At 44.9% G+C, this 27,486-nt stretch overlaps 2 protein-coding genes across 3 annotated transcripts in view; one reads left to right on the top strand and one right to left on the bottom strand.

Moving 5' to 3' along the window:
* CSK (C-terminal Src kinase) overlaps window positions 1-24,781 on the bottom strand; it is a 47,240-nt gene extending 22,459 nt beyond the window's left edge. Inside the window, exon 1 of one of the 2 annotated variants that reach the window (XM_087972549.1) lies at window positions 24,168-24,781. Coding sequence is in view for 1 of the 2 variants with exons in the window: in XM_087972548.1 (XP_087828674.1) it covers window positions 11,557-11,616 (60 nt within the window). In the remaining variant the exon portion in view is untranslated. Of the gene's footprint in view, window positions 1-11,556; window positions 11,633-24,167 lie in introns of those variants that run through there. The other variant, XM_087972548.1, reaches the window with a different exon arrangement.
* Window positions 1-27,486, top strand: part of FAM219B (family with sequence similarity 219 member B) — a 186,786-nt gene that overhangs the window by 136,801 nt on the left and 22,499 nt on the right. The window lies entirely within an intron of this gene.

Here is a 27,486-nt window from a genome sequence, read left to right as displayed (position 1 = left end):
CAAGAATTGTATTTGCACAACATTGGAAGAGCGAGGCAATACCGACAGAAGATGTAATTTAAAAAAAAAAACTGGACTGTGCAGAAAATGGACAGATTAACACTGAAGATAAAAGAAAAAAAAAAAAAAGACACCGAATATTTTTCAGTTGTTTTATCAGGGGGTAGAAATTAGGAATTTTAAAAATATTATTATGTAAACGAATGGACCCAGACAGTACGCCGTTCATTAAGCACATATTGAATGTAAAGAGAAAAATCAACTCCCAGCCAACCCAATAGAGGTAGTCCTCCACTTATGACCACAGGTGAGCCCAACATTTCATTGTTAAGCGAGACAGTTGTTAAGTGAGTTTTGCTGTTTTACGAATTTTCTTGCCACGGTTGCGACAGAAACTTTGTCTGACCAAAGGTCACAAAATTGGATGCTACAACTGTCATAAATGTGAGTCAGCTGCCAAGCACCCACACTGTTATCATGGGACCGTGGGGGTCGTAAGTGCGAGGACTGGGGTCATCTGACTGTGTGCAAGCGACCTTCCAGCCTATTTTTTTTCTTTCCTTAAATATTCCGTTAAAAAAAACAATGGAACACGACAATCTGTGTGTCACACAACAAAAGGCCAACGGGAACACAAGGGAAGGTCGCCACATTTTTACACCAAGCTGCAACCCAGCAAGACAAAACCCCAAACGCACCACTATCACACAATCAACCCCCCAAATAAAATATCTAAACAAGAACTGGAGCTTACTTCCTGCTCTGATTTTAATAAAATCGTGGATCACACCAACCAATTTTTTTCTCTTTTGAAAAACAGAATGAAAGAATAACTAAAGAGTTCACGTTTTCTTTCTTTTTCTTTCTCTCCCTCCCTCCTTCCTCTTCCTTTCTTACCTTCCTACTTTCTTTCTTTGCTCTTTCCTTCTTTCCCTCCCTCCCTCCTTCCCTTTTTCTTTCCCTCCCTCCCTTCTTTCCTTCCTTCCTCTTCCTTTTTTCTTTCTTTCCCTCCCTCCTTTCCTTTCTTCTTTCCTCCCTCCCTCCCTTTTTCTTTCTTTCCTTCCTTTTTCTTTCCCTCCCTTACTTTTTCTTTCTTTCCTTCCTTCCTTCCTCCCTCTCCTTTTCCTTTCTTTCTTTCTTTCTTTCCTCCTTCCTCCCTTTCTTCTTTCTTTCTTTCCCCTCCCTTTTTCTTTCTTTCTTTCCTTCCTCCCTTTCTTTCTCTTTCTTTCTTTCCCTCCCTCCCTCATTTCCTTTTTCTCTTTCCTTCCTTCCTCCCTTTTCTTTCTCTTTCTTTCCCTCTCTCCTTTCCTTTTTCTTTCCCTCCTTCCTTCCTCCCTTTCTTTCCCTCCCTTTTTCTTTCTTTCTTTCCTTCCTCCCTCTTTCTTTCCCTCCCTCCCTCCTTTCCTTTTTTCTTTCCCTCCTTCCTCCCTTTCTTCCTTTCCCTCCCTCCCTTTTTTCTTTCCTTCCTTCCTCCCTCCCTCCCTCTCTCTTTTCTTTCTCTTTCTTTCCCTCCCTCCCTCCTTTCCTTTTTTCTTTCTTTCCTTCCTTATATTTTTTCCTTCCTCCCTCTTTCTTTCTTAAGAACCCTTTCCAAGCATCCTTCAACGTGTGGTTTAACTTGAAAGTATCCAGAGTGACGGGTGGATGGACACCCTGGCGTGGTGGATCCATTAGTGTGCCATCGATCCAGGGGTGGGGAGTGTGAGGTGGGGGAGGAGGGATTGTCAAAAACCCAGAGGAGAGTGACTGCTATTGAACAAACCTGCCACAGTATGGATGCTGTGCCAGGAATGCTGGTCAGCTTCTCCTTGCGGTAAATAGGAGCTACGTTCAGAAGATCCGACTAAATAAATATCTGAACCATCTCTCCTGAACCAAACTCCCCATGGGATCCTCCACTCTTCTTTAAGGAAGACATCAACCGTGGGCACAGCAGGCCCCATGCCGGTGGGGTGCAGTGGTCAAGGGGCTTTCCTAAGGCGCCGCTAAGCGAATCACGCAGCTGTTAAGTGAATTCAGCTTCTCTCGTTGACTTCGATTGTCGGAAACCGGCCGAGCATCAGCCATGCTTGCCTTAACCCCCTCCCTCCTGCGCTTAACCCTTGGCTGCCCTGACGGCAGCACCAGGAAGTGGGCTGGCCTCCCCGCTTTCCCCACAGCTCCCCAGAGATCCAGCTTTTGCCCTGCCAGAGCTAAGTTTAGCAGCTCCTAATTCCGATCTCACGGTGAAGCCCCAACAGCTGCTCTTCACGAGAACGAGAGTTGGAGGTTTTGACTTCGGCAGAAAGCGGGGCTGGGCTAAACAGAGAAGCTGGTTGGCAGGGAGACCTGGGATAAGCCCACAACCCCCTTGCTATGAGGCAGGAATGTGGGGCAAATCCATCCCTCTATCCATCATCTGTACCATCCATTCATCCTCCCTCCATCATCTATATCTCCCTCCCTCCCCATCCATCCACCCATCATCTGTACCAGCCATTCATCCTCCCTCCATCATCTATATCTCCTTCCCTCTCCATCCATCCACCCATCATCTATACCAGGGGTCTCCAACCTTGGTAACTTTAAGCCTGGAGGACTTCAACTCCCAGAATTCCCCAGCCAGCTTTGCTGCCAAGGTTGGAGACCCCTGATCTATACCATCCATTCATCCTCCCTCCATCATCTATATCTCCCTCCCTCTCCATCCATCCACCCATCATCTACACCATCCATCTATCCATCCATCATCTACCCTGTTTCCCCCAAAAATACGACCTACCCTGAAAGTAAGTCCTACCTTGATTTTTTTTATACGTGTGCCCAATATTAAGCCCTACCCCCCAAAATAAGCCCTAATTAAGATCCTGCCCACTCCACGGGTAAAAATTAAGCTAGTGTGGGGATGGGTGTGTGTGTTGGAGCTGCCCTACTACTTACCTTTGGACGGTTGTCGCCAGGCCTCGCACACCCCGACGCCTGCCTCACCGGCCCATTTCTTCTGCAGTCGGCAAGGCCGGCTATCCACCTCATGGTAAGCGCTTGTGGAAGGCGCTCTGTAGTTGATAACAAAGCTCTGGATTGATCCTGAGCTCAGTTATTGGCTGCAGGGGCCTTTAGTAAAGCCTTGCTGGACGCAGAAGAAGATCTTGAAGGCCTCCGACAGCGAAAAGAAGGCCCGGGGTTGACGCATGCAAGTGAGGTTACAGTGGATGACATCCCCCCAAAATAAGACCTGGTGCCTTTTTTGATGGCAAAATATATATATAAGACAGGGTCTTATATATAAGACAGGGTCTTATTTTCGGGGAAACACGGTATATATCCCTCCCTCTTCATCCATCCATCCATTTATCCATCCATTCTTCCATCCATCCCTCATCTATCCCTCCCTCCCCATCCATGTATCCCAACAAACTGTTGGATTCTAAGGCTACACCTGGTCAACTTCCCAAAAGATTATCCTGGGTGCATCCAGATTTCAAAAGCCTGCATTTCTATAGGTAGTCCTCAACTTACAACTGGAATGGACCCCCGGAATTCTGGTTGTAAGTTCTGCTGGTCATTAAGCAGGTCATCGAGGGACCATGCCTGATTTTATTCCTTTTTGTTTGTAGTGGTCGTTAAGTCAATGTGGCTCAACGGTAAGCAAACCTCATGAGTGGTTCAACCAGATTATAAATTACTCTAGGGAGGTCTGTTGTAACATTGGTTGTAGTTGAGAGCTAACAGGAATTGAAGACTTTGTAAATTTACACCAAGCTAACAAAAGAAATTTGCATCTCTCTATAATTACTATTTATGCTTGTGTGTACGTGTGCGTTCGTGTAGGTGTCTATTTCTCTTTATTTCAGCCCCCTATGCCTTTTTTTAAAAAAAATCTGTAATTTTAATATTTTCATTTTGTTCTTAACTCTCTTTTATCTTTTGTTTTTATTTAACTGCATGCTTGAATGCCACTTTTGATCTTTGTACCGTAAATGCCCGGTGTTTCTTAGGTGAAACGAGCAGTGTACCAAATGTGATTAAAATAAATATTTTAACTAAGAGGAATGGAAAAAAATAAGCGTACATGCCGGTTGGGCTCAGTAAAAGAAAAAAAAAAGTGAGATTTTCCTTGAAAAAGTATCAACGGCCCCGTAGAACACTAGAAATGAGCCTCTCCTAATATAAGAGACAACTTACATAGGGGGTCCCCTATTATAGGGGATATGTGGTTGTTAAACTGGCCTGTTTGTTTTTAATGATGGTTTATACTTCTATAATGGTTATTTTGTATAATGTTCGTTTTTATGACATCGTGTTATATGGTGGTTAATAGGGGCCCCACAATTTCAAAACACCCTATGAGATGCCTAATTTGCCATTATAAAAAATTGTAAATATGTATGTATGTATGTATGTATGTATGTATGGCCTTCAGCTTTGTTTGGGTATTTTCCCACGTCATAGTAGTGGTGCTTTTAAAGTTGTAGCAACGTTTCAGCAGAATCTCATCTGCCATCATCAGGCTTCTGTATTGTGTCCGTCTGTGAGTCAGACTTTTACAGTGGTTTCAGATTTAAATTTGGGGCAGCCTATTGCTGTGCCAGAATGGTTTTTCCTTCATCCTGATTGGTTGGGAGTCTTGGTCTGTGTTTATTGGTCTCGGAGTTTGCTGTGTTCTGCTTGATTGGTGTCTCTAATATCTTCTGTCTGTTTTTTGGCTCTTTTTGTATCTTGATTGGCTGGCAGCATATATACACATACACACACACATATATACATATACACACACACACATATATATTAATTATATTATATTATATTATATTATATTATATTATATTATATTATATTATATTATATTATATTATATTATATTATATTATATTATATTATATTATATTATTATATATATTATATTATAATATTATATTATATTATAATATTATATTATACTATATTATATTATTATTATATTTATTATTATATTATATTTATATTTATATTAAAAATCTGCAAGTAACTTAACTGCCACCAGATGGCGCAGCAGCGAAACACTGGAATTTTTCTGGGTCTCCTTGCTGACACCTAAAGGGTATTTGGAACATTGTAGCCTTATTTTAAAAGAGCAGACAAATCCTTATGGAAGGCTGCAGAGTCTTGTCAAGACCGCAGGTTTTCCTGCATCGGTCCATAAACAAAGCCTGGCTTTGTTTCCTCGGTCGAGAGAGCCATGCAGACGGATGAGATCATCCATCACAGCTCGGGAACAAAAAGGCGTAGGTGTTCATGCAAAGCTCAGCAGAAATGTCAGCAAATGCTCGAAATGGGCCTGGGGAGGAAGGGGGGGGGGCAAAGCCTTAATTGACTCCCTTGGAGACAACCGTCCCTCCTCCCAAAACCCTCCCAGCCCACCTAAATTCAGCTATGGATCCGACACTGAGGAATTCTGGGAGTGGAAGTCCACAAGACGCAAAGTTGCCAAGGTTGGAGACCCCGGAGTCGATTCCCATCACCACTTTTATCAGTTTTTGGTGCCGGGATGTGGTGGTTACCCAGGCAACTGGGTTTTTGTTTGAAATGGTCAAAGCATGCTTCTGGACCTCAAGACCAGGGGAGAAGGTCTGAACGCCACACTCTCCGAAAAAAGGTCGTTTTGAAGTGCCTTTCCATGGGGGTAGGTAGACCAGTGGTGGGCTTCAAATAATTTAACCACCGGTTCTTTGCCCGGTTGCTGGGTGGGCGTGGCTTTGGTGGGTGTGGCCTAGTCAGCCTCCTGCACCATCCTGGGAGTAAAAATGGGCTGTGGAGGCTCCGTTTTTCACCTCCCCGGGCTCCGAAGGCTCTCCGGAGGCCAGAAACAGGCCCGTTTTCCACCTCCCTGGGCTCCACGCACCTCCTGCCGTTACCTGGGATCCAAAATGGGCCACGTGGGGACTCCTGGGAGAGGCCGAACAGGGTGGGGCAGGCCCAGCCAGTCGTCGGAACTACTGGTTCACTGAACTGGACGTAAAATGAACATCCAGTTCGTCCTAACCTGCGTGAACCGGCTGAAGCCCACCCCTGTATGCTCTCGTATGATGGGTCTCTCGTCCAGCGGCATCCTTCCCGATCGGTCTTACTCAACTGTAGCAACTTTTAAGATATGTGGACTTCAGCTCCCAGAATCCCCTGCTCCAGGTGCCTTGGAACGGCCATTCCCAACCAATCTCATTCTCGGCCCAGCACAATAACATTTCCTCGAATAGGAATTTCTCTCTGCCAGGTGAAGCAGCTGGAGAAGCGATGACTCACTCAAAAGCCCAGGAGGGAGAGCGGAGCCGACATTAAATCGTTAAGCAAATTAATATTTTAATGCTCATCTGTTGCTTTGCCCTGAATCCTGGCCACTTACCTACTTTGTACGGGACATTTGGAAGTACTGGAATAAAACCCGGAATAATAAAGGGACAGAAGAGTCACCTTTTTGTTCTGATTATAATTTTGAGGGAGGTGGAAAATTAGAAGAACAGATCTTGAGCTGACCAATAAAGGTCTTTGCTCATTTATAGCTCAGACTGGCAAACACACAAACCAAGGTTTCCTGGCCAAGCAGAGCAAAAAATGGCAAAGAAAAAACAATGCACACATAAGGTAGCATTACAGGACTAAAAAGGGATCCCAGAAAATAAAGAAACAAACCCACCTGGTTTAGCTACAGATGTAGAACTAATAATTGATTGTTATATTTTGTAGCCAGGGAAGGAAGGAAGGAAGGAAGGAAGGAAGGAAGGAAGGAAGGAAGGAAGGAAGGAAGGAAGGAAGGAAGGAAGGAAGGAAGGAAGGAAGGAGACAGAGAGGGTAGGAGGGAGGAAGAGGGAGGGAGAAGGAAGGAAGGAAAGAAGGAAGGAGACAGACAGGGAAGGAAGAGGGGGAGGGGGAAGGAAGGAGGAGACAGAGGGTAGGAAGGGAGAAAGAGGGAGGGAGAAGGAAGGAAGGAAGGAAGGAAGGAAGGAAGGAAGGAAGGAAGGAAGGAAGGAAGGAAGGAAGGAAGGAAGGAAGGAAGGAGAGGGTAGGAAGGGAGGAAAAGGGAGGGAGAAGGAAGGAAGGAAAGAAGGAAGGAGACAGAGAGGGTAGGAAGGGAGGAAGAGGGAGGGAGAAGGAAGGAGGCAGAGAGAGGAGGAAGGTAAGAAAAAAAGAAAGGAGGGAGGGAGAGAAAGAAGGAAGGAAGGAGACAAAGGACAAAGGGGACAGGCTAGGAAAGTCGGAGGAAAGGAAGAGAGGAGAGGAAGAAAAAAAGGGAGTTAGGAAGATAGGGGGAGGAGAGGGAGGGAGAGAAGGAAAGAGCTGGACCATATCCAGGATACATGCAAACTCTCAAGCGCATTTCCCCCGCAGGCCCAATCCGAGCCCTCCCCCCCGCCCCAAGGTGCCTTTTCCAAAGGAGCCCAACCCTTCGGGACTCGGCTCCCATTGCCTCTTGCCAAGCCCTGCGCCCACGCAGCTCCGCAGAGACAAGGGACTCCCAAAGGGCTAATTGGGCCCTGGCATCTCCGTTCGCCACGCGGCTCTCACACAGAGAAGCACAGAGGCTCAGCTGCTGCCTCACGCCCACCCGTGGCACAGCCGGCCTTCCTCCCGGGCCGCGTGTGCCCCGAACTTCACACCTCAAGGACTTCGCCAAAGCCTCCCGTTCCCACGCTTGGCATTCATTCTCCGGCAAGGAAAATCAGACCTTCAATTAAACTCTCTCTCCCGGCGGATGCATTCATACCCTTCTAATAAGGGTGGTTGGGCTTTGGATCGGGGTGGGGGTGGCAAAAATGGGAGGGAGGGGAGGGGGAAACGGCTGTGCAGAATTCTTTGGTTCAGGAGGCCGAGGCATCCCATTCCTTCTCAATCGATCACTCAGAACAGAGCTGGAAAGGGACCTTGGAGGTCTTCTAGTCCAACCCTCGATCGAGCAGAAACCTTATACCATTTCAGACGAACGGTCGTCCAATCTCTTCTTAAAAACCTCCAGCGATGGGAGCACCCATGATTTCTGGTGGCAAGCTGTTCCACTGGTTAATTGTCCTCACCGTCAAGAAGTTTCTCCTTAGTTTCCAGGTTTCTCCTGCCCTTGACTGAGTTTCCATCCGTTGCTTCTTGTTTTACTTTCTGATGCTTTGGGGAATCGCTTGACTCCTTCCTCTCCTTCGGGGCAGCCCCTCAAATATTGGAAGACTGCTATCATGCACCACCCCCCCCTATTTTTCTGCAGACTAGCCATACCCAGTTCCTGCAACTGTTCTTCATATATATTTTTGTCTTCCAGGCCTTTAATCCTCTTCGTTGCTCTTCTCTGCCCTTTTTTTCCCCAAAGTCTCAACATCTTTTTTTTTGTAGTGTGGTGACCAAAACCAGATGTAGCATCCCAGGTGTGGCCTTGCTATGGTTTTATACAGCGGTAGTAATAATTCTCTTCCCTAACCTTCCCAACGCTCGGTATTTTATCCAAGGGGGAAAGTTGTGGGGTTCTTTGGTTTTGAGGGTGATGGAACATCTTCTGCAGAACTTCTGCTGGAAGACTGCAATTAGTTGACCCCTGTAGGCTGGACTAGACGGGCCAAGAGTCCAATCCAGCAGGCTTCCAGGCTGGCTTTTGTTCTTTATCCTCCTGAGCCGTGGGGGGACTGGTTCTTGCCGTGACAACCGTGCCCATGCTCACGCGATTGAAATCTAGGTTTTGAAAAATCTGGGAAACTGGCATGTACTTAAAGACGGTTGGAGCGTCCGTGGATCATTTTTGCAAACTTTGGACACGCAACGGAGGGGAAGTCAGATGAACGATGGCAAGGGATTTTGATTCAACAACCCGTGGCCAAAAAGGTCTGAAACCTCGGGCACGACTCAGGGAACAACTGCCTTGCTTAGCAGCCAACGTATGCACCCGACAGTCATAAAACGAGGACCTGTCATCTGTTCTTGCAAAATACAAGTCAAAAAGCATTCAAGGGGAGAGAAAAGGGGAGAGGCAGGTTTGCAAAACTTGATTTTTCAGCTAAGAAGGGTTTTTCTTTTCTTTTTCTTTTTTTCTTTTTCAAGAAAAGAGGCAAACTGTTGAAGAGAGGATGAAAGAGCATCCGGCGTGGCGTTTCCACCACGCTTTTGAATGTGGTTACAAGCCTCGCCCCGAGAGATGGAAATGCAAACACAGCAGCTGCACCGAAAAACTCCCAACCATTTGCCTGTGCAGAATAAATCCCCCCCCCCCTTTTTTTTGCACGCTTCTTGGAAGGGCTGCAATTCTGTTTTAGCAAGGAAATGCAAACGGCAGAAAAGAGAATAGAGAAGGAGAATTCCTTACTGGCCAAGTGCGATTACACCCACAAGGAATTTGTCTCCGGCGCGTAAGATCTCACTACACATACAAGCAACAGGCGATAATAAACCGTGATCCTCATAAAAAATGCAGTTCATCATAAATCGTAGGAAATGACACTTAGTTAAGATAGTCATAGTCAATCCACCTGAATCATAAAGGTAAAGGTTCCTCTTGCACCTGCGTGCTAGTTGTTTACGGCTCTAGGGGGCGCTGCTCATCTCCATTACAAAGCCAAAGAGCCATTGCTGTCCGAAGACGTCTCCGTGGTCAAGTGGCCGGCATGACTGAACGCCAAAAGCGCATAGAACACTGTTCCCTTCCCACCAAAGGTGGTCCCTGTTTTTCTACTTGCATTTTTTTTTTACATGCTTTCGAACTGCTAGGTTGGCACAACTGCTAGGCTGGGACAAGGAACGGGAGCTCACTCCGTCACGCGGCGCTAGGGATTCGAACGGCCGACCTTTCTGATCGACCAGCTCAAGGGAACCCTTGGTGTGAATTGTAAGACACAAGCAACAAAGTCATCATCGTAAGAAGACGAGGCAAGAGGAGAAAGGATAACTACTAGATAGTTTGACCGTCTTGTGGGAATTAGTTGTCCGGCATGGGGGGAAAAAGATTCGGTATTTGAAGCAGCAGGATGCTTTGCCCACCTGAAATCCTTTGCAGATTTGGCTCAGGGGGACACAACACACAAACTGGGTCAGTTGCAGTTGTGTGTGAGTGGGGGTAAGGTTGTGTGTGTGTGTGTGTGTTTTTTTAAAGGGTGGAAAAAGTGGGTATATTCGCCTCGGTTCCTGGGATCAACCAGTGCCATTCACACAACCTCGGCCTGCCGTTGCTGAATGAACTCCTTCCCTTCTGCTGTTCATCAGTGCAAAGCTGAAGAAAAGTGGCCCGGGCACCTTTTCCCTGACTGCCTACCTCTCCCCCTCCCCACCTTCCAGGCCAGCCCCCCCCCCCATGCCAAGACCTCCCCCATCAACCACGTCTGCCTGTTCTGCAATCCAGATCTGGGGGGGGGGGTTGTTCCTCAACAGCCTCACCCTGTACGAGATAAAAAAAAAACGAGGTTCTCTCGTGCAAAAGAGCCAAGATCTGTTCAAGGTTTCAGCAGATGCCTGATTATGAGGCATCGATATTTCCGTGTTTCTCCCATCCGCCCCAATCCCAACAGATGATGGCCCCAAAAGCAAAGGGCATGAGAGAGAGAGAGAAAGAGAGAGAGAGAAAGAGACAGACAAAGAGAGGGAGGTAGAAATAGGCAGGCAGGGAGGGAGGGAGAGAGAGAGAGAGATGAGACGGGGGGAGAGAGAGAGAGAGAGAGAAAGAAAGAAAGAAAGAAAGAAAGAAAGAAAGAAAGAAAGAAAGAAAGAAAGAAAGAAAGAAAGAAAGAAAGAAAGAAAGAAAGAAAGAAAGAAAGAAAAAAAAGAAAGACAGGCAGATAGATGATAGATGGATAGATAGAAGGAAGGAAGGAAGGAAGGAAGGAAGGAAGGAAGGAAGAAAGAAAGAAAGAAAGAAAGAAAGAAAGAAAGAAAGAAAGAAAGAAAGATGATAGATAGATAGATAGATAGATAGATAGATAGATAGATAGATAGATAGATAGATAGATAGATAGATAGATAGATAGATAGATAGATAGATAGACAGATAGATACATAGATAGATGAGAGATGAGAGAGAGAGGGAAGATAGAAAGATAGATGACAGATAGGGAGAGAGAGAGAGAGAGAGAGGAAGGAAGGAAGGAAGGAAGGAAGGAAGGAAGGAAGGAAGGAAGGAAGGAAGGAAGGAACGAAGGAAGACAGACAGATAGATACATAGATACATGAGAGAGAGAGGGAGGGAAGATAGAAAGATAGATGGCAGGTATAGATAAATAAATAGATAGAGAGATGATAGAGACACACAAGAGAGGGAGGGGAGAGAGAGAGAAAGAGATGACAGATATAAATAGAGAGAGATGAGAGAGGGAAGGGAGAGAGTGAAAGATAGATGACAGAGAGAGAGAGAGAGATGAGACTCCACATGAGTCTCCTCCATAACTCAGTTAAGGACTAGATTTCAGATCCAAGGATTGATCCCTGCATTGGGGGGAAGGGTGAGGGGGTGTTTCCAAGCTCTGGGCTTTCAGGCCCCAGCCTCGTCGGGTTCAACCAAACGCAAGAGAGATTAATATATATATTAGAAAGAGAGAAAGAGAGAAAGAGAGAGAGAGAGAGAGGATAAAACACTGGACTTACAAGACTGGAGCAGAGGCTAAGATGCATCTTGCTTACATAACCAGGAGAGACCAAACGCATCGGCGAGCGCCCCACCATCTCACACACACACACACACACACACACAGACACACACACACAGCCGGAGAGCCAGCATTCATGGTCTCCTCCTGCAGTTCTTAAGAGAAAAATGGGCGGGGGGAGCAGAGAGAGAGAGAATGAGAGAGGAGGGGGGGGGAGATCTGCAGCCGCCGCCTGCTGCTTGCAGCAAAGGAAAGTGTGAAAGCCGCATGAAGATTCCGCCTGGAATCTCATCCCACGGGAACCCTGGATTCAGCATCCGTGGCACATTTGCAAGGATCCTGTGTTGCAAAAGGTGCACTGCAGGTTTCAAAGCCGGGGAGAGCAGAGAAGAGCAACGAGGATGATTGGGGGGCCTGGAGGCTAAAATATAGGGTTGCAGGAATTGGGGGTGTCTAGTCTAATGAAAAGCAGGACCAGGGGAGACGGGATAGCCGTCTTCCAGGATTCGAGGGGCTGCCCCAAAGAAGAAGGAGTCAAGCTATTCTCCAAAGCAGGACAAAGAAGCAATGGATGGAAACTAATGGAGGAGAGAAGCAACTTGGAATTAAGGAATTAAATTTTCCTGACAGGGAGAACAATTAATCAGTGGAAGAACTTTCTTCCAGAAGCTGTTGGTACTCCAACACTGGAGGTTTATAATGGTCTAGGGCCGTGATGGCGAGGGCCAGAGGTGGCACGCAAAACGCTCTGTGTGGTCATGCATGCCTTCACCAGCTGGTCTTCTGGATTCTGGCACCAGCTGCTCTTCGGTGGAGCACTGGAAAAGAGCCTGAAAAACGCCCTGAAAATGCCCCAGAAAACAGCTCGAAAATGGCTTGAAAAATGCCCTGAAAACACCTCAAAAAGGGGCAAAAATGACCTGAAAAACAGTAAAAAGAAAAAAAAAACAGGCCGTTTTTGGGGCCATTTTCAGACCAAAAACAGCCTGAAAACGGCCAAAAGAACAGCCCAAAAAATGCCCTGAAAATGCCCCCAGAAAACACCCTAAAAACAGCCCCAAAATGGCTTGGGGACACCCCCAAAAAGGGGCAAAAATGACCTGGAAAAGTAGTTTTTAAAAAACCAGGCCATTTTTAGTCCAAAAATGGCCTGAAAATGGCCAAAAAACAGGTATACGGCACACTAGCCAGCTGGTCTTTGGGTTTTTGGTGCTCCAGCACATGCATACACATCCATGCGCATTCCGGTTTGGGCACTCGGTGCCGAAAAGTTTCACCATCACTGGGCAGGAGCTGGATAGAAGACATCCAAAGACCTTCCAACTCCGTTCATCTGAGTTAAATTGATGTCAAATCTTACAAATTTGGAAGAAAGGTTTCTGCAAATTCTGACTATGTAGTTAGACTACTTTACTATATATAGTTCTGGCTATACAGGTAGACCTCTAACTTACAACAATAACTGAGGCCAAAATTGTTAAATGAGCTTTGCCGGATTTTACGACAGTCAACCGTCTGTGATAGAATCTTCCTCTAAACTCCGCCATCTGTAATCTAATCTGTGATATGGATTCAGCCATCCGAGTGATCTGTCATCTGAATTCAGGCGCCTGTTCTCTTATCTGTCCTCTGAATTCTAGCCATCTACATTCGAATCTTATTTTCTGAATTCCAGAATCTGGAATCTAATCTGTTCTCTGAATTCTGCCATTTGCAATCTGAACTTCCTCTAAATGCCGCCATCTGTAATCTAACCTGTCACATGGATTCAGCCATCCGAGTGATCTGTCATCTGAATTCAGGTGCCTGTTCTCTTATCTGTCCTCTGAATTCTAGCCATCTACATTCGAATCTTATTTTCTGAATTCCAGAATCTGGAATCTAATCTGTTCTCTGAATTCTGCCATTTGCAATCTGAACTTCCTCTAAATGCCGCCATCTGGAATCTAATCTGTCACATGGATTCAGCCATCAAGTAATCCATCATCTGAATTCTAGCCATCTACAATCGAATCTTTTCTTCTGAATTCCAGAATCTCTGTTCTTTGAGTTCTGCCATTTGCAACCTAAACTTCCTCTAAATGCCGCCATCTGTAATCTAACCTGTCACATGGATTCAGCCATCAGTAATCTGTCATCTGAATTCAGGCACCTTTCTCTTATCTGTCCTCTGAATTCTTAGCCATCTACATTCGAATCTTATTTTCTGAATTCCAGAATCTGGAATCTAATCCGTTCTTTGAATTCTGCCCTTTGCAATCTGAACTTCCTCTAAATGCCGCCATCTGTAATCTAATCTGTTATTTGAATTCAACCCTCTGAAATTTAATCCGTCCTCTGAATTCCTCCCTCTCTCTCCAGCGAAAGTTTCCCAGCTTGGGCTGCTTTTAATCCATGTTTTCCTTTAAAGGAATTTCTGCCTCCAAACTGCTACAAAAGATCAACCGGGTGGCATCGTGTCGTGGCCAGGTAGGACCAAAGTCACCTTACCAAAAGGTAAGCAAAGAAGCCACAAAGGGAAGAAGAGAGAATCTGAGAGTCACCAGAGAAGGCCAGGCCTTGAAGGGAGATTCTAGGGAAAACATCCTAAGAATCCAGCAACAATTTCTTCATTCTGTCTGCATGGATCACCACAGGGGCAGCAACAACAAAGCACCACTCAAAACATCCAGTTTCAACATGCCGAAGCACGAGTCAAAAACGGTGCAAAAACTCGTCCGGTTCCATTTTTGGTTTTTTTGCAATGGTTCTCCTTCCTACCCATGTTAGGAAAAAAAAGACTTTCTACATCCTTGTTCCTCAACACTTAGCAACTTTTAAGATACGTGGACTTCAACTCCCACAATTCACACACACACACACACACAATCCTCAATTTACAACAGTTTGTTTAGTGACCGTTCACAGTTACAGTAACACTGACAAATGTGAGTTGTGACGGTTTTTCAGAGTTATGACCTTTGCTGTCTCCCCATGATCGTGTGATGAAAATTCAGACACTATGTGTGTGTGTAGACAGATAGATATGCATACACAAACACACACACACACACACACACACCGCATGCATGCATACACAGGTAGGCCTCATGACCATAGTTGAGCCCAAAATTTATTGTTAAGTGAGACATTTATGAAATGAGTTTACATTTTACGAGCTTTCTTGCCACAGATGTTAAATGAATTCCTGAAGTTGTCAAGTTAGTAACACATTTGTTAAGTGAATCTCTCTCTCTCTCTCTCTCTCTCTCTCTCTCTCTCTTCTATATATATATATATATATATATATATATATATATATATATATAATTATTTTATCTATCACTATCTATCTACATACCTACCTACCTACCCATCTATCCATCCATCAGTCCATCCTATCTATCAATCATCTCTGACTATCTATCCATCATATCTCTCTCTATATATATATATATATGTATATGTATATGTATATGTATGTATGTATGTATGGTATTTAGCATTGTTCGGGTATTTTCCCACATCATTATAGTTGTGCTTTTAAAGTTGTAGCAACGTTTCGGCAGAATATTCGAACACAATATTTTATACGAACACAATACAGAAGACTGAGGATGGCAGATGAGATTCTGCTGAAACGTTGCTACAACTTTAAAAGCACAACTACAATGACGTGGGAAAATACCTGAACAAAGCCGAATACCATACATGTAAGTACCCGCGAAAACTTAAGAAAACACACACACACACATATATATATATGTATGTATATTCTATATATTTATATCTATCAACTATCTATCCATCAACTCTATATATACCTCTCTCATCTATCCATCCATCCATCCACTCTATATATACCTCTATCATCTCTATATCTCTATCATCTAACTCTGTAACTATCCATCTATCTGTCATCTCTATATATGCCTCTTATCATCTATATATCAATCCTCTCTGTCTCCCTCTCTCTGTGTCACTCTTTCTCTTTCTCTCTGTCTCTCTTAATAAAAATCCAATTTAAAATTTCTCTGATGCTTTCATTTAAATGCTTCCTTCAGTGGGGGCTTCCCACAGCCCCCTAGTTAGTATCTACAGGTTATTACCGCCCGATGTCCAACAACAACCAGGCCTTCTTTTTCCTGCCAGCTCCCACCGGTACTTCCTTAGGGCAGGTCGAGTTCCTCTTTTTAGGGGTCATGTTTAGAGCATTCTGACTTCTGCTCTAAAGGGCTGATCTTCTCAAAGCCACATGAGATCATGCTGGACTCTGGACTCTCGACAGATACTCAGCTGGGGAAAGTCAAACTTTTTACTGAGAAAGTTTCTCTCAAAGTTTTCAACTCAGGAAGCTCAAACTGCCCAAGGAGCTGCTGATCCAGTTCTACAGAGGAACAATTGAGTCTGTCATCTGCACCTCGATAACTGCCTGGTTTGGTTCTGCAACCCAACAGGACAGACACAGACTTCAAGGACTGCAGAAAAAAACAATTACTACCCACCTGCCTTCCATTGAGGACCTGTATACTGCATACCTGTATACCTCTTCCCCCCCTCCCACTCCCTCCGAGAACGGAGCTGGAAAATAAAGAGTGATCAATCGGTAAGAAAATGGGGGAGGAATTTTCCTGCAGACTTTTTGGGGGATTTTTGCCAGGGTCTCTGCTGCTTCTGCTGCTTTTCTTGCATGCAGCCAAAAGTCTCTCCCTCTCTCTGCCCCTGAGAACGGAGCTGGAGACAGTATCCTGCGTTCCCAAATAAAGAACGATCGATTGGTAGGAAAAGAGGGTGAGGAATTTTCCTGTAGAGTTTTTTTTGGGGGGGGGGGGATTTTCCCAGGGTTTCTGGTCCGCGGGTTTTAAAATGATGAGTTTGGTGGTCCCTGAGGTCCAAAAAGGTTGGCGACCCCTGCTCTCAAAGGTATTTCTATACGAAGACCTTTACGAATTATGTTGAATGGCTTTCAAGTTAATAATGCACGGAATCACGAATGACTTCAACAGTACTTTTCTTTGAATTGTATTTTGTGAGCCTCCGGGAACCGCTGAGCGAGTGGGCAGTATAGGAACATTGGAAGAAATGAATTAAATCATCCAATTAGCCTTTTTAAGTGCTCACAAATTCCCTGGTTGCTGTTGTTGTTTTCTATAAAAGAACAGAATTACCTCTTGGGAAAATGGTTTAAATTAAGCTTCCTGTCTTATTTGCCAAATAATAAACATCAGAGGACTCAGACAGGTGAGATTAAAACAGTATTTCTTAACCTTGTGGGTACTTTCAGTATGGGTGGACTTCAACTCCCAGAATTCCCCAGCCAACATGGCCAGCTGGGGGAATTCTGGGAACTGAACGCCCATCTGAAAGTTAGCCAAGGTAGAGAAAATTTCAACGAAAGGCTTAGGGTTCATTTAATGACCTTTTTTGAAGTTGCAACGGTGCCGTAAAGAGTGACATACAACCCTTGAAGCATCCCTGGAGGGAGGGCACGCGATCAAAATTGAAACGCTTGGCAACTGGCATGTACTTATGACGGTTGCAGTGTTTCGGGGTCGATGTGAATTAGTTTTGCAACTTTCCGACAAGCTAAGGGAAGCCAGAGTTGCTTAATGACCATGGGATTCACGTAACAACCACGGTGATTTGTTAAAACAACCGCAGGGGGGGGGAAAAGAGTCATAAAAGTTTGGCACAACTCCTTGCTTAACAACGAGGGTTCTGGCCCCAATTCTGTGGTCGTAAGTCGAAGACTACCTATACTGAGACTCAGCCAGCCGCTCTTTGAGGGAGATGGGCGGTTTAGAAATTGGATGGATAGATGGATGGATGGATGGATGGATGGATAGTTAGGGATGGGGAGAGACAGAGATAGAGAGATAAAGAGAGGGAGAGGGAGAGAGGGAGAGTGAAGAGAGAGAGAGAGAGAAAGAGATGGATGGGGAGAGATATAGAGATAAAGAGATGGAAAGGGAGAGGAAAGGATGGAGAGATAGATGAAGAGATGGAGAGAGAGAGAGATGAAAAGAAATGAAGAGATGGAAAGGGAGAGGGATGATGGATGGATGGATGGATACAGATGAAAGAGGGGGGATTGGCATATCCTTTGGAACAAAAACATTCAGTCCTCACAAACATAATGACAGCCTTGATTTCTCTTTAAGCCATGGTTTAACCAACATTTGTCAAAGAAGGCTAGGTCCACCCTATGCCACAGACCCTGGATGACCAACTTAGAGTTACCTGAAGGTAAAATGGGTGGCCTATACAAGAAAGGAAGGAAGGAAGGAAGGAAGGAAGGAAGGAAGGAAGGAAGGAAGGAAGGAAGGAAGGAAGGAAGGAAGAAGGAAGGAAGGAAGGAAGGAAGGAAGGAAGGAAGGAAGGAAGGAAGGAAGGAAGGAAGGAAGGAAGGAAGGAAGGAAGGAAAAAGAAAGAAAAAGAATGAAAGAAAGGAAAAAAAGAAAGGAAAAAAAGGAAAAAAAGAAAGGAAGAAAAGAAAGGCTGGGTTCACACACAGAGACCTGAACCAACAAGAACCAGGTGAAGGTTGAAGGCAACAGGTGAATCCGAACAGTGTCAACCAACAGAAGACGTCCATCAACATCGGGAGCCGCAGCTCTTGTGTGGAGCCCTTGCTGGGCCTGCGGGGCAGAGGGTGTGTGTGTGTGTGTGTGTGTGTGTGTCCAGATCCAAAGCTGCCTTTGGCTCGTGATCCCATACCCCTCTCTCAGACCCGGTCTTAATTTATACAATAAAATAGAATACAATAGAATAACAGAGTTGGAAGGGACCTTGGAGGTCTTCTAGTCCAACCCCCAGCTTAGGCAGGAAACCCTCAACCAGTGATGGCTAACCTGCGTGCCAAAAGTGCGTGCGCACACATGCGTGCCTGCCCCCATAATGCAATGCACACGTGATTCCTCCCCCCGCCCCCTGCGCATGCATGCAGTTTCAGTTCCACGGCAGCACCAAGCAGCATTAGTACAGAACAGTTGAGTTAAGCCACGTCCAGGCTCCTTGCTGTCTCCTTCTTGCTCACACAGCAAATACTGCTTCAGTTTCCAAACAGCCCTCAACTCTCTCACACACTGACAGGACGCTAGCCAGATGAATACCGATGGATGCTGGTAGGCAGAGGCAGAATTTCCCCCCTTATTTTCCTCCCCAAACACTAAGCCCGATCACACATAGTTTGTCTGTCTGTCTGTCTCTCTCTCTTTCTCTTTCTCTCTCTCTCTGTCTCTCTCACTCATTCACTCTTTCTCTCTTTCTCACTCTCACTCTCTCACTCATTCACTCTTTCACACTCTCTCTCTCATTCACTCTTTCTCTCACTTTCTCTCTTTCTCCCTCTCCCTCTCTCTTTCTCTCCCTCTCTTTCTCTCTCTCTCTCTCTCACACACACACACATATAAATAAAAGTAATAAGCTAAGAATGGAGAATTAATACCAACGTAATGACTATGGCTGAAAACTTCAATCGTTATTGCACAAGGTATCTGTACCCAGACGACAACACTGTTTAATGGATGATGGATTGTTTGTATTAAAAATAAAAGAATATTTTTTTTAAAAGAAAGTAAAGGCCTGTCACGCCACAAACTGTGCCACGCTGCCCAGCCACACCAGCTAAGCCAAGGTTCGCCCCCCCCGCCTTGTTTGACTCTTTGTCAGACAAATTGGAGAACAAAGGCTTCCTCCCCCCACCCCGTAGCCAACCGAAGCTTTCCACCGATAGTGCAAAACAAACACGGCAAAGTGTGAAGCTGAGAAAAGTGTGCTGCTCCCACACACAAAAAAAGCTGCCCATGCAGCAAACCAGCCACAGAGGGACAAAAAAAAACAACAACGACCCAGCGGAGCTTTTCTTGGAAGACTTCAGATTATAGATGAACAGAGTTGGAAGGGACCTTGTAGGTCATCTAGTCCAACCCCCACCCCCTCACCCAAGCAGGGGTCCCTACACCATTTCTGACAAATGGCAGTCCAATCTCTTCGTTCCGGTTCCAAACCATTCACGCCAGGCCTTTACTTTCTTTAAAAAAAAATTCTTTTATTTTTAATACAAACCATCCATCATCCATTAAACAGTGTTGTCGTCTGGGTACAGATATCTTGTGCAATAACAATTGAAGTTTTCAGCCATAGTCATTACGTTGGTATTAATTCTCCATTCTTAGCTTATTACTTTTATTTATATATGTGTGTGTGAGAGAGAGAGAGAGAGGGGGAGAGGGAGAGGGAGAAAGAGAAAGTGAGAGAAAGAGTGAATGAGAGAGAGGGAGAAAGAGAAAGAGAAAGTGAGAGAAAGAGTGAATGAGAGAGAGAGTGAGAGGGAGAAAGAGAGAAAGAGTGGATGGCGCCCGAGTGAACTAGGCAACAACACACAAAAAAAGTCAATATCCATGTGTTTCTTGGCCAGCGTCTCTTAATGACGTGTGTGTGTGTGTGTGTGTGTGTGTGTGTGTCCATGCACACGCCTTCCACTCAGTGTGAAGACTCCTGAAGACTTTCTCCATAGCTCCCTGCAGTTTTCTTAGCAACGTTTTCTGCAAATTTTGCCATTGCTTTTTCCTTTGGGTTGAGAGAACATGACTGGCCCAAGATCACCCAGCTGGCTTCCTGACTAAAGTGAGACTAGAACTCACAGTCTCCTGGTGATTGGCGCAAAGTCACCCATTTGAATTTCATGCCCAAGGCAACACTAGAACTCACCGTCTCCTGGTGAATGGGAGGGACAAAGTCATCCGGCTGGCTTTCATGCCTAAGGCAACACTAGAACTCACAGTCTCCTGGTGATTGGCGCAAAGTCACCCAATTGGATTTCATGCCTAAGGCAACACTAGAACTCACAGTCTCCTGGTGAATGGGACAAAGTCATCCAGCCAGCTTTCATACCTAAGGCAACACTAGAACTCACAGTCTCCTGGTGAATGGGACAAAGTCATCCAGCCAGCTTTCATACCTAAGGCAACACTAGAACTCACAGTCTCCTGGTGAATGGGACAAAGTCATCCAGACAGCTTTCATGCCTAAGGCAACACTAGAACTCACAGTCTCCTGGTGATTTGCTCAAACCAGGAGAGGCTGTTCCCGATTGCTAATATCATTTTTAATTTATTCTCAAAAAAACAAAGGAACCCGTTGGAGAGCTGCAGGACTGTAACAGAAAAGAGGGAAAGAGAGAAATACGATCGTAATTCTGCTCATTTCTTTTCGGGAGTCCTCACCTCCTTTTTCCTCCTCCATCTAAAACCGTGGTTCACCTCCACCTGCCTGGGGCCTTCTGGAAGTTCAAGTCCACCCCACCTTAAAGCTGGTGAGGCTGTGAACCACTGATAACAGTTAATGAATGATGGCCCAGCCGTCAGAATTCAGTCTAAAAAAACCTTCACGGCGAAACATCTCAACAGCCTACCGCCTGCTAAGCCTTGTGTGAAACAGGAAGCGAGCTGAATTCAAAATAAAAAATATATTTTAAAAATGCAACATCAGCAGTTGTGGGTCTCTAGGGGTGTGTGTGTGTGTGTGAGAGAGAGAGAGAGAGATTGTGTAAGGTACAACACAAGGCCATTGATTCTTATTCATTATTTCCGTCTTTCTCAACTTTGGTAACTTTTAAGGTGCATGGACTTCAACTCCCAGAATCCCCCAGCCTGCACGGCAGGCTGGGGAATTCTGGGAGTTGGAAGTCCGTGCATTTTAACGTTGCCAATCATTGCAAAATATAAGGTCTAGCATCCGAATTTTGATCACGTGACCATGGAGAGGCTGAAAGGGTCGTAAGTGTGAGAAATGGCACCCGGTCTCTTTTTTCAGTGTGGTCGTAACTTTGAACAGTCACTAAACAGACGGCTGTTAAGTTTTCAAGAAAAGATTGGATAACCATTTGTCTGAAATGACGCAGGGTTTCTTGCCTGAGCAAGGGGTTGGGCTAGAAGACCTCCAGGGTCCCTTCCAACTCTAATATTCCATTCCATACCATACCATTCTATTCTATATTCTTTTCTATTCTATTGTATTATTCTATTCTATTATTCCATTGCATTGCATTCTATTCCATTATCCTATTCCTATTCCATTCCATTCTATTCCTTTATTCTATTGTATTATTCTATTCTATATTCTATTCTTTTCTATATTCTATTCTATATTCTATTCATTAATCTATTATACATTCTATTATTTTCTATTCTATTCTATTATTCTATTCTAAATCTTTTCTTTTCTATATTCTATTCTATATTCCATTCTATTATTCTATTCTACATTCTTTTATTTTCTATTCTCTTCTATTCTTCTATTCTAAATCTTTTCTTTTCTATATTCTATATTCTATTCTATTATTCTGTTCTACATTCTTTTATTTTCCATTCTATTATTCTATTCTATTATCCTATTCATATTCCATTGTATTCTATTCCTTTATTCTATTCTATTCTTCTATTCTAAATCTTTTCTTTTCTATATTCTATTCTATATTCTATTCTATTATTCTATTCTACATTCTTTTATTTTCCATTCTATTATTCTATTCTATTATCCTATTCATATTCCTCTATCCTATTCATATTCTATTCTATTCTATTCTATTCTATTCTATTCTATTCTATTCTATTCTATTCTATTCTATCCTATTCTATTCTATCCTATTCCGGACTGCCTGTAATCCCGTTTCTACTCCTCCTTCGGCGATTTTCAAAGCGTTTCCCCCCATCCCTCCCTCCACCCTCCCGGAAGCCTGCCTGCCTGCCCCTCCATCTGGACGGGCCCGTGTGACAAGGCCCTGAATGAGCCCACAGACCCCGGTCCAGTTGGCTGCCATATGACGCACGGATTGTGGCCGCAGGAGAAAGGAAAGCTTGCAACCCGTGGCCCATCAATGGCTCCCTTGTCTCCCCGGCGCTGCGACTCTGCTCCGATATCCTGCCCAGCTGACGGGCAGAGCAGCAGCGCCCATCCACTCAGCCTGGGGAAGGGGGGTGCCTCCGTTTCCCACCCACCCCCACCTCACCCCCCACCCACCCACCCACCCCCACAAAGGCCAGACCCTCTGACCAAGTTATCCCACCTCTCTGGCTTCCAGCTTAAATATAAATATATAAATATAAATAGATAGTCGTAAATGGAGGACTGGGTGTGTGTGTGTGTGTGTGTGTGTGTGTGTGTGTGTTTTTCTTAAGTTTTCGCAGGTATTTATATGTATGGTATTCAGCTTTGTTCGGGTATTTTCCCACATCGTTATAGTTATGCTTTTAAAGTTGTAGCTACAACTTTAAAAGCACAACTATAATGACGTGGGAAAATACCGAACAAAGCTGAATACCATAGATAGATAGATAGATAGATAGATAGATAGATAGATAGATAGATAGAGAGAAGAGATAGATAGATACCATAGATAGATAGATAGATAGATAGATACCGTAGATAGATAGATAGATAGATAGATAGATAGATAGATAGATAGATAGATAGATAGATAGATAGATAGATAGATAGATAGATAGATAGATAGATAGATAGATAGATAGATAGATAGTAGATAGATAGAGATAGATAGATAGATATAGCTATAGATACACACACACACACACACACACACACACACACACACACACAGCCAGTAGTCCTCCATTTACAACGACAATTGGAGCCCCAAGTTTACATTTCTCACTTCTTTGGAAGTGAGTCATGTGCGAAGGAGAGAGGGAGCCTTGGTCCCCATGTTAGGGCTTTCCTGGCCGTAAAGCGAATCCCCGCCGCTCTCGAATCCATGACGCGGCCGTTAAGCGAATCCCTCTGAATATTTCCTCCCCTGTTCCCTCATTGACTTTGACGGTCGGGAGGTCACTAAAAAAAAAAGAGGCTTCTAGGAGCCCTGACGACCATCATCAACGTGGTCTAGAATTCCCCAGCCAGCTTGGCGGAGTTCAATTCCCAGAATTCCCCAGCCAGCTCTGCTCTCTTCTCCCATCCCACAGGTGGTTTCTTTTTCCCCAGCTTTGAAACTCCACCCCCCCACGGAGACAGAGGGAGGGGAACCCCAGAGGTCATCAAGTCCACCGCCCTCCCCTGCAAACTGCTCGGGGCCGCCTCTGTCCCTCCGTGGGCCGGTCCCATCCACCCTTGGGGAGGGCGGAAGAAAGCTGCCCAGCAGGGAAGTAAGAGGCCCGGGTCCCGGTAGGTTCCCCAAAAGATGCAAATCAAATTTCCTGGCAGGATTCCCTCCCCGCTTCCCCCCGCCCCCACCAAGATCCAGCCAGCCAAGTCTCTCCTTTGATCCTCCTACCAGGAAAGTGGGGGGAGGAAGAAAGGGGGGGGGGCTTGTAAGCCGGGCATTGCCAGGCCTGCCCCACTGACCAAGGCAAACTCCTCTTTTCTCCAGGGTTCCTCAATAGGGACTAGCCGCTTGGATGGGACCCCCCTTCCCCCCACTTTAGAGAAAAGGCGGAGGTGGAGAAAGAGGAGGAGGAGGAGGGTCGATCCTCCCCCTCCCCACGATCCCTTCTAGCTAACCTTTCTCAACACCCACCCACACCCACCCAAATAGATCAAGGCTTCACCCCAAAAGTACTCTCCAAGGGGGGGGGGGAGGGAAACGGGGAGGGGGGATACTCCGACGTTACTCACCGTTCTGCCTCCGCTTTGCGACCCGACGGGAGCAGCGGGCTGTTGTGTGTGTGTGTGTGTGGGGAGGGGGGAAGCTCCGCTTGGCTGGGTTTATTCCATGCAACGGGGGTCTCGAGCGGGGGTGGGGGGAGGAGTTGGAGGTCGGGGCGACCCCGGATCTGGGAGCCGCGATCGACGAGCGAGGAGATCCCCAAAGGGCTGGAAGTGTGGGGAGGGGATCAGCCAAAGGGGCGCCCCGAGGCGGGGCAGGGAGTGGGGAGGGGGAGGCGGAGGGAAAAAGGAAACAATGTAGCCGCCGCGGCCGCCGCGAACGTTCCAATTTCGAACGTTGCCGGCTTTCGCTTCGGAACGTTGGCGCCGCCAAGGTTCCGAGCGGCTCTTCGCGGGCGGCGAGGCGGCGGCGGCGGCGGAGGGATCCGGGCCGAGGGAATCGTTCTTCGCGGGCGGCGAGGCGATCGCTTTTTCTTCCCGTCTCTCTCTCTCTTCCGACCCAGCCCCGCCGCTCGGGATCTCGCCGGGCCTGCTGCTCGCTGGCTTCCAGGGAACCCGAGCTGCCCGCCCGCAGCTCTACGGCGCCTGCGCGCGGCCGAAGCTCGGCCCGACCTCGCTGGGCTGCCCTGCCTTCCTTCCCCCCGCCCCGCCCGCCTGCCTTTCTCTCCCGTCCCCGCCCAGCGGCGGCCACACGGCGGGGAGCTTGGGCGAAGGGAGGGCGCCCCTTCTGGTGAGAGAGCGCTTTGCGCCACAGCCGCCTCGCTCTCCCTTTCTCTCTCTCTCAATCTCTGTCTTTCCACATTTCTCTTTCTCTCAATCCCTCTTTCAATATTTCTCTCTTTCTCTCAACCTCACTTTTTCTCAATCTCTCTCTCTCATTCTCTCTTTTTCTCAATATTTCTCTCTCTGTGTCTTTTTCCTCAATATTTCTCTCTCTCTCAACCTCACTTTTTCTCAATCTCTCTCTCTCATTCTCTCTTTTTCCTCAATATTTCTCTCTCTCTGTGTCTTTTTCCTCAATATTTCTCTCTCTCTCAACCTCACTTTTTCTCAATCTCTCTCTCTCATTCTCTCTTTTTCCTCAATATTTCTCTCTCTCTGTGTCTTTTTCCTCAATATTTCTCTCTCTCTCAACCACTTTTTCTCAATCTCTCTCTCTCATTCTCTCTTTTTCTCAATATTTCTCTCTCTGTGTGTCTTTTTCCTCAATATTTCTCTCTCTCTCAACCTCACTTTTTTCTCAATCTCTCTCTCTCATTCTCTCTTTTTCCTCAATATTTCTCTCTCTCTGTGTCTTTTTCCTCAATATTTCTCTCTCTCTCAACCTCACTTTTTTCTCAATCTCTCTCTCTCATTCTCTTTTTCTCAATATTTCTCTCTCTGTGTGTCTTTTTCCTCAATATTTCTCTCTCTCTCAACCTCACTTTTTTCTCAATCTCTCTCTCTCATTCTCTCTTTTTCCTCAATATTTCTCTCTCTGTGTGTCTTTTTCCTCAATATTTCTCTCTCTCTCAACCTCACTTTTTTCTCAATCTCTCTCTCTCATTCTCTCTTTTTCTCAATATTTCTCTCTGTGTGTGTCTTTTCCTCAATATTTCTCTCTCTCTCAACCTCACTTTTTCTCAATCTCTCTCTCTCATTCTCTCTTTTCCTCAATATTTCTCTCTCTGTGTGTCTTTTCCTCAATATTTCTCTCTCTCTCAACCTCACTTTTTCTCAATCTCTCTCTCATTCTCTCTTTTTCTCAATATTTCTCTCTCTGTGTGTCTTTTTCCTCAATATTTCTCTCTCTCTCAACCTCACTTTTTTCTCAATCTCTCTCTCTCATTCTCTCTTTTTCCTCAATATTTCTCTCTCTGTGTGTCTTTTTCCTCAATATTTCTCTCTCTCTCAACCTCACTTTTTTCTCAATCTCTCTCTCTCATTCTCTCTTTTTCTCAATATTTCTCTCTCTGTGTGTCTTTTTCCTCAATATTTCTCTCTCTCTCAACCTCACTTTTTCTCAATCTCTCTCTCTCATTCTCTCTTTTCCTCAATATTTCTCTCTCTGTGTGTGTCTTTTTCCTCAATATTTCTCTCTCTCCAATTTCTCTTTTCTCAATATTTCTCTCTTTGTGTGTGTCTTTTTCCTCAATATTTCTCTCTCTCTCAACCTCACTTTTTTCTCAATCTCTCTCTCTCATTCTCTCTTTTTCCTCAATATTTCTCTCTCTGTGTGTGTCTTTTTCCTCAATATTTCTCTCTCTCTCAATTTCTCTTTTTCTCAATATTTCTCTCTCTGTGTGTGTCTTTTTCCTCAATATTTCTCTCTCTCTCAATTTCTCTTTTTCTCAATATTTCTTTCTCTGTGTGTGTCTTTTTCCTCAATATTTCTCTCTCTCAACCTCACTTTTTTCTCAATCTCTCTCATTCTCTCTTTTTCTCAATATTTCTCTCTGTGTGTGTCTTTTTCCTCAATATTTCTCTCTCTCTCAATTTCTCTTTTTCTCAATATTTCTTTCTCTGTGTGTCTTTTTCCTCAATATTTCTCTCTCAATCTCACTTTCTCAATCTCTCTCTCTCATTCTCTCTTTTTCTCAATCTTTTTTCTCAATATTTCTCTCTTTCTCTCAATCTCTCTCTCAATCTCACTTTCTCAATCTCTCTTTTTCTCAATCTCTTTTTTTCTCTCAATATTTCTTTTCCTCAATCTCTTCTCAATCTCTCTATCCCTCAATATTTCTCTCTCTGTGTGTTTTTTTCCTCAATATTTCTCTCTCAATCTCTCAATATTTCTTTCTCTGTGTGTGTCTTTTTCCTCAATATTTCTCTCTCAATCTCACTTTCTCAATCTCTCTCTCTCATTCTCTTTTTCTCAATCTCTCTTTTTTTCTCAATATTTCTCTCTCTGTGTCTTTTTCCTCAATATTTTTCTCTCTCTCCGTCTCACTTTCTCAATCTCTCTCTCTCATTCTTTTTCTCAATCTCTCTTTTTTCTCATTTCTCTCTCTCAATCTTTCAATCTTTCTCTCTTTCTCTCAATCTCTCTCTCAATCTCACTTTCTCAATCTCTCTTTTTTCTCAGTATTTCTTTCCCTCAATCTCTTCTCAATCTCTCTATCCCTCAATATTTCTGTGTGTGTGTGTGTCTTTTTCTCAATATTTCTTTCTCTCAATCACTTTTCAATCTCTCACTCACTTTCTCAATCTCTCTCAGTATTTCTCTAAATCTCACTTTCTCAATCTCTTTCTCTCTTTCTCTCAATATTTCTCTCTCAATCTCACTTTCTCAATCTCTCAATCTCTCTCAATCTCTCTTTCTCTCATTATTTCTCTCTCAATCTCTCTT

The sequence above is a fragment of the Notechis scutatus genome, chromosome 11 (assembly GCF_049901735.1).
Source record: "Notechis scutatus isolate UNSWTSFEM ecotype Mainland chromosome 11, rNotScu1.2, whole genome shotgun sequence".
Lineage (NCBI taxonomy): Eukaryota > Metazoa > Chordata > Lepidosauria > Squamata > Elapidae > Notechis > Notechis scutatus.
Note: the sequence above shows the minus strand (reverse complement) of the source record. Positions and strands in the feature narration are given on the sequence as shown.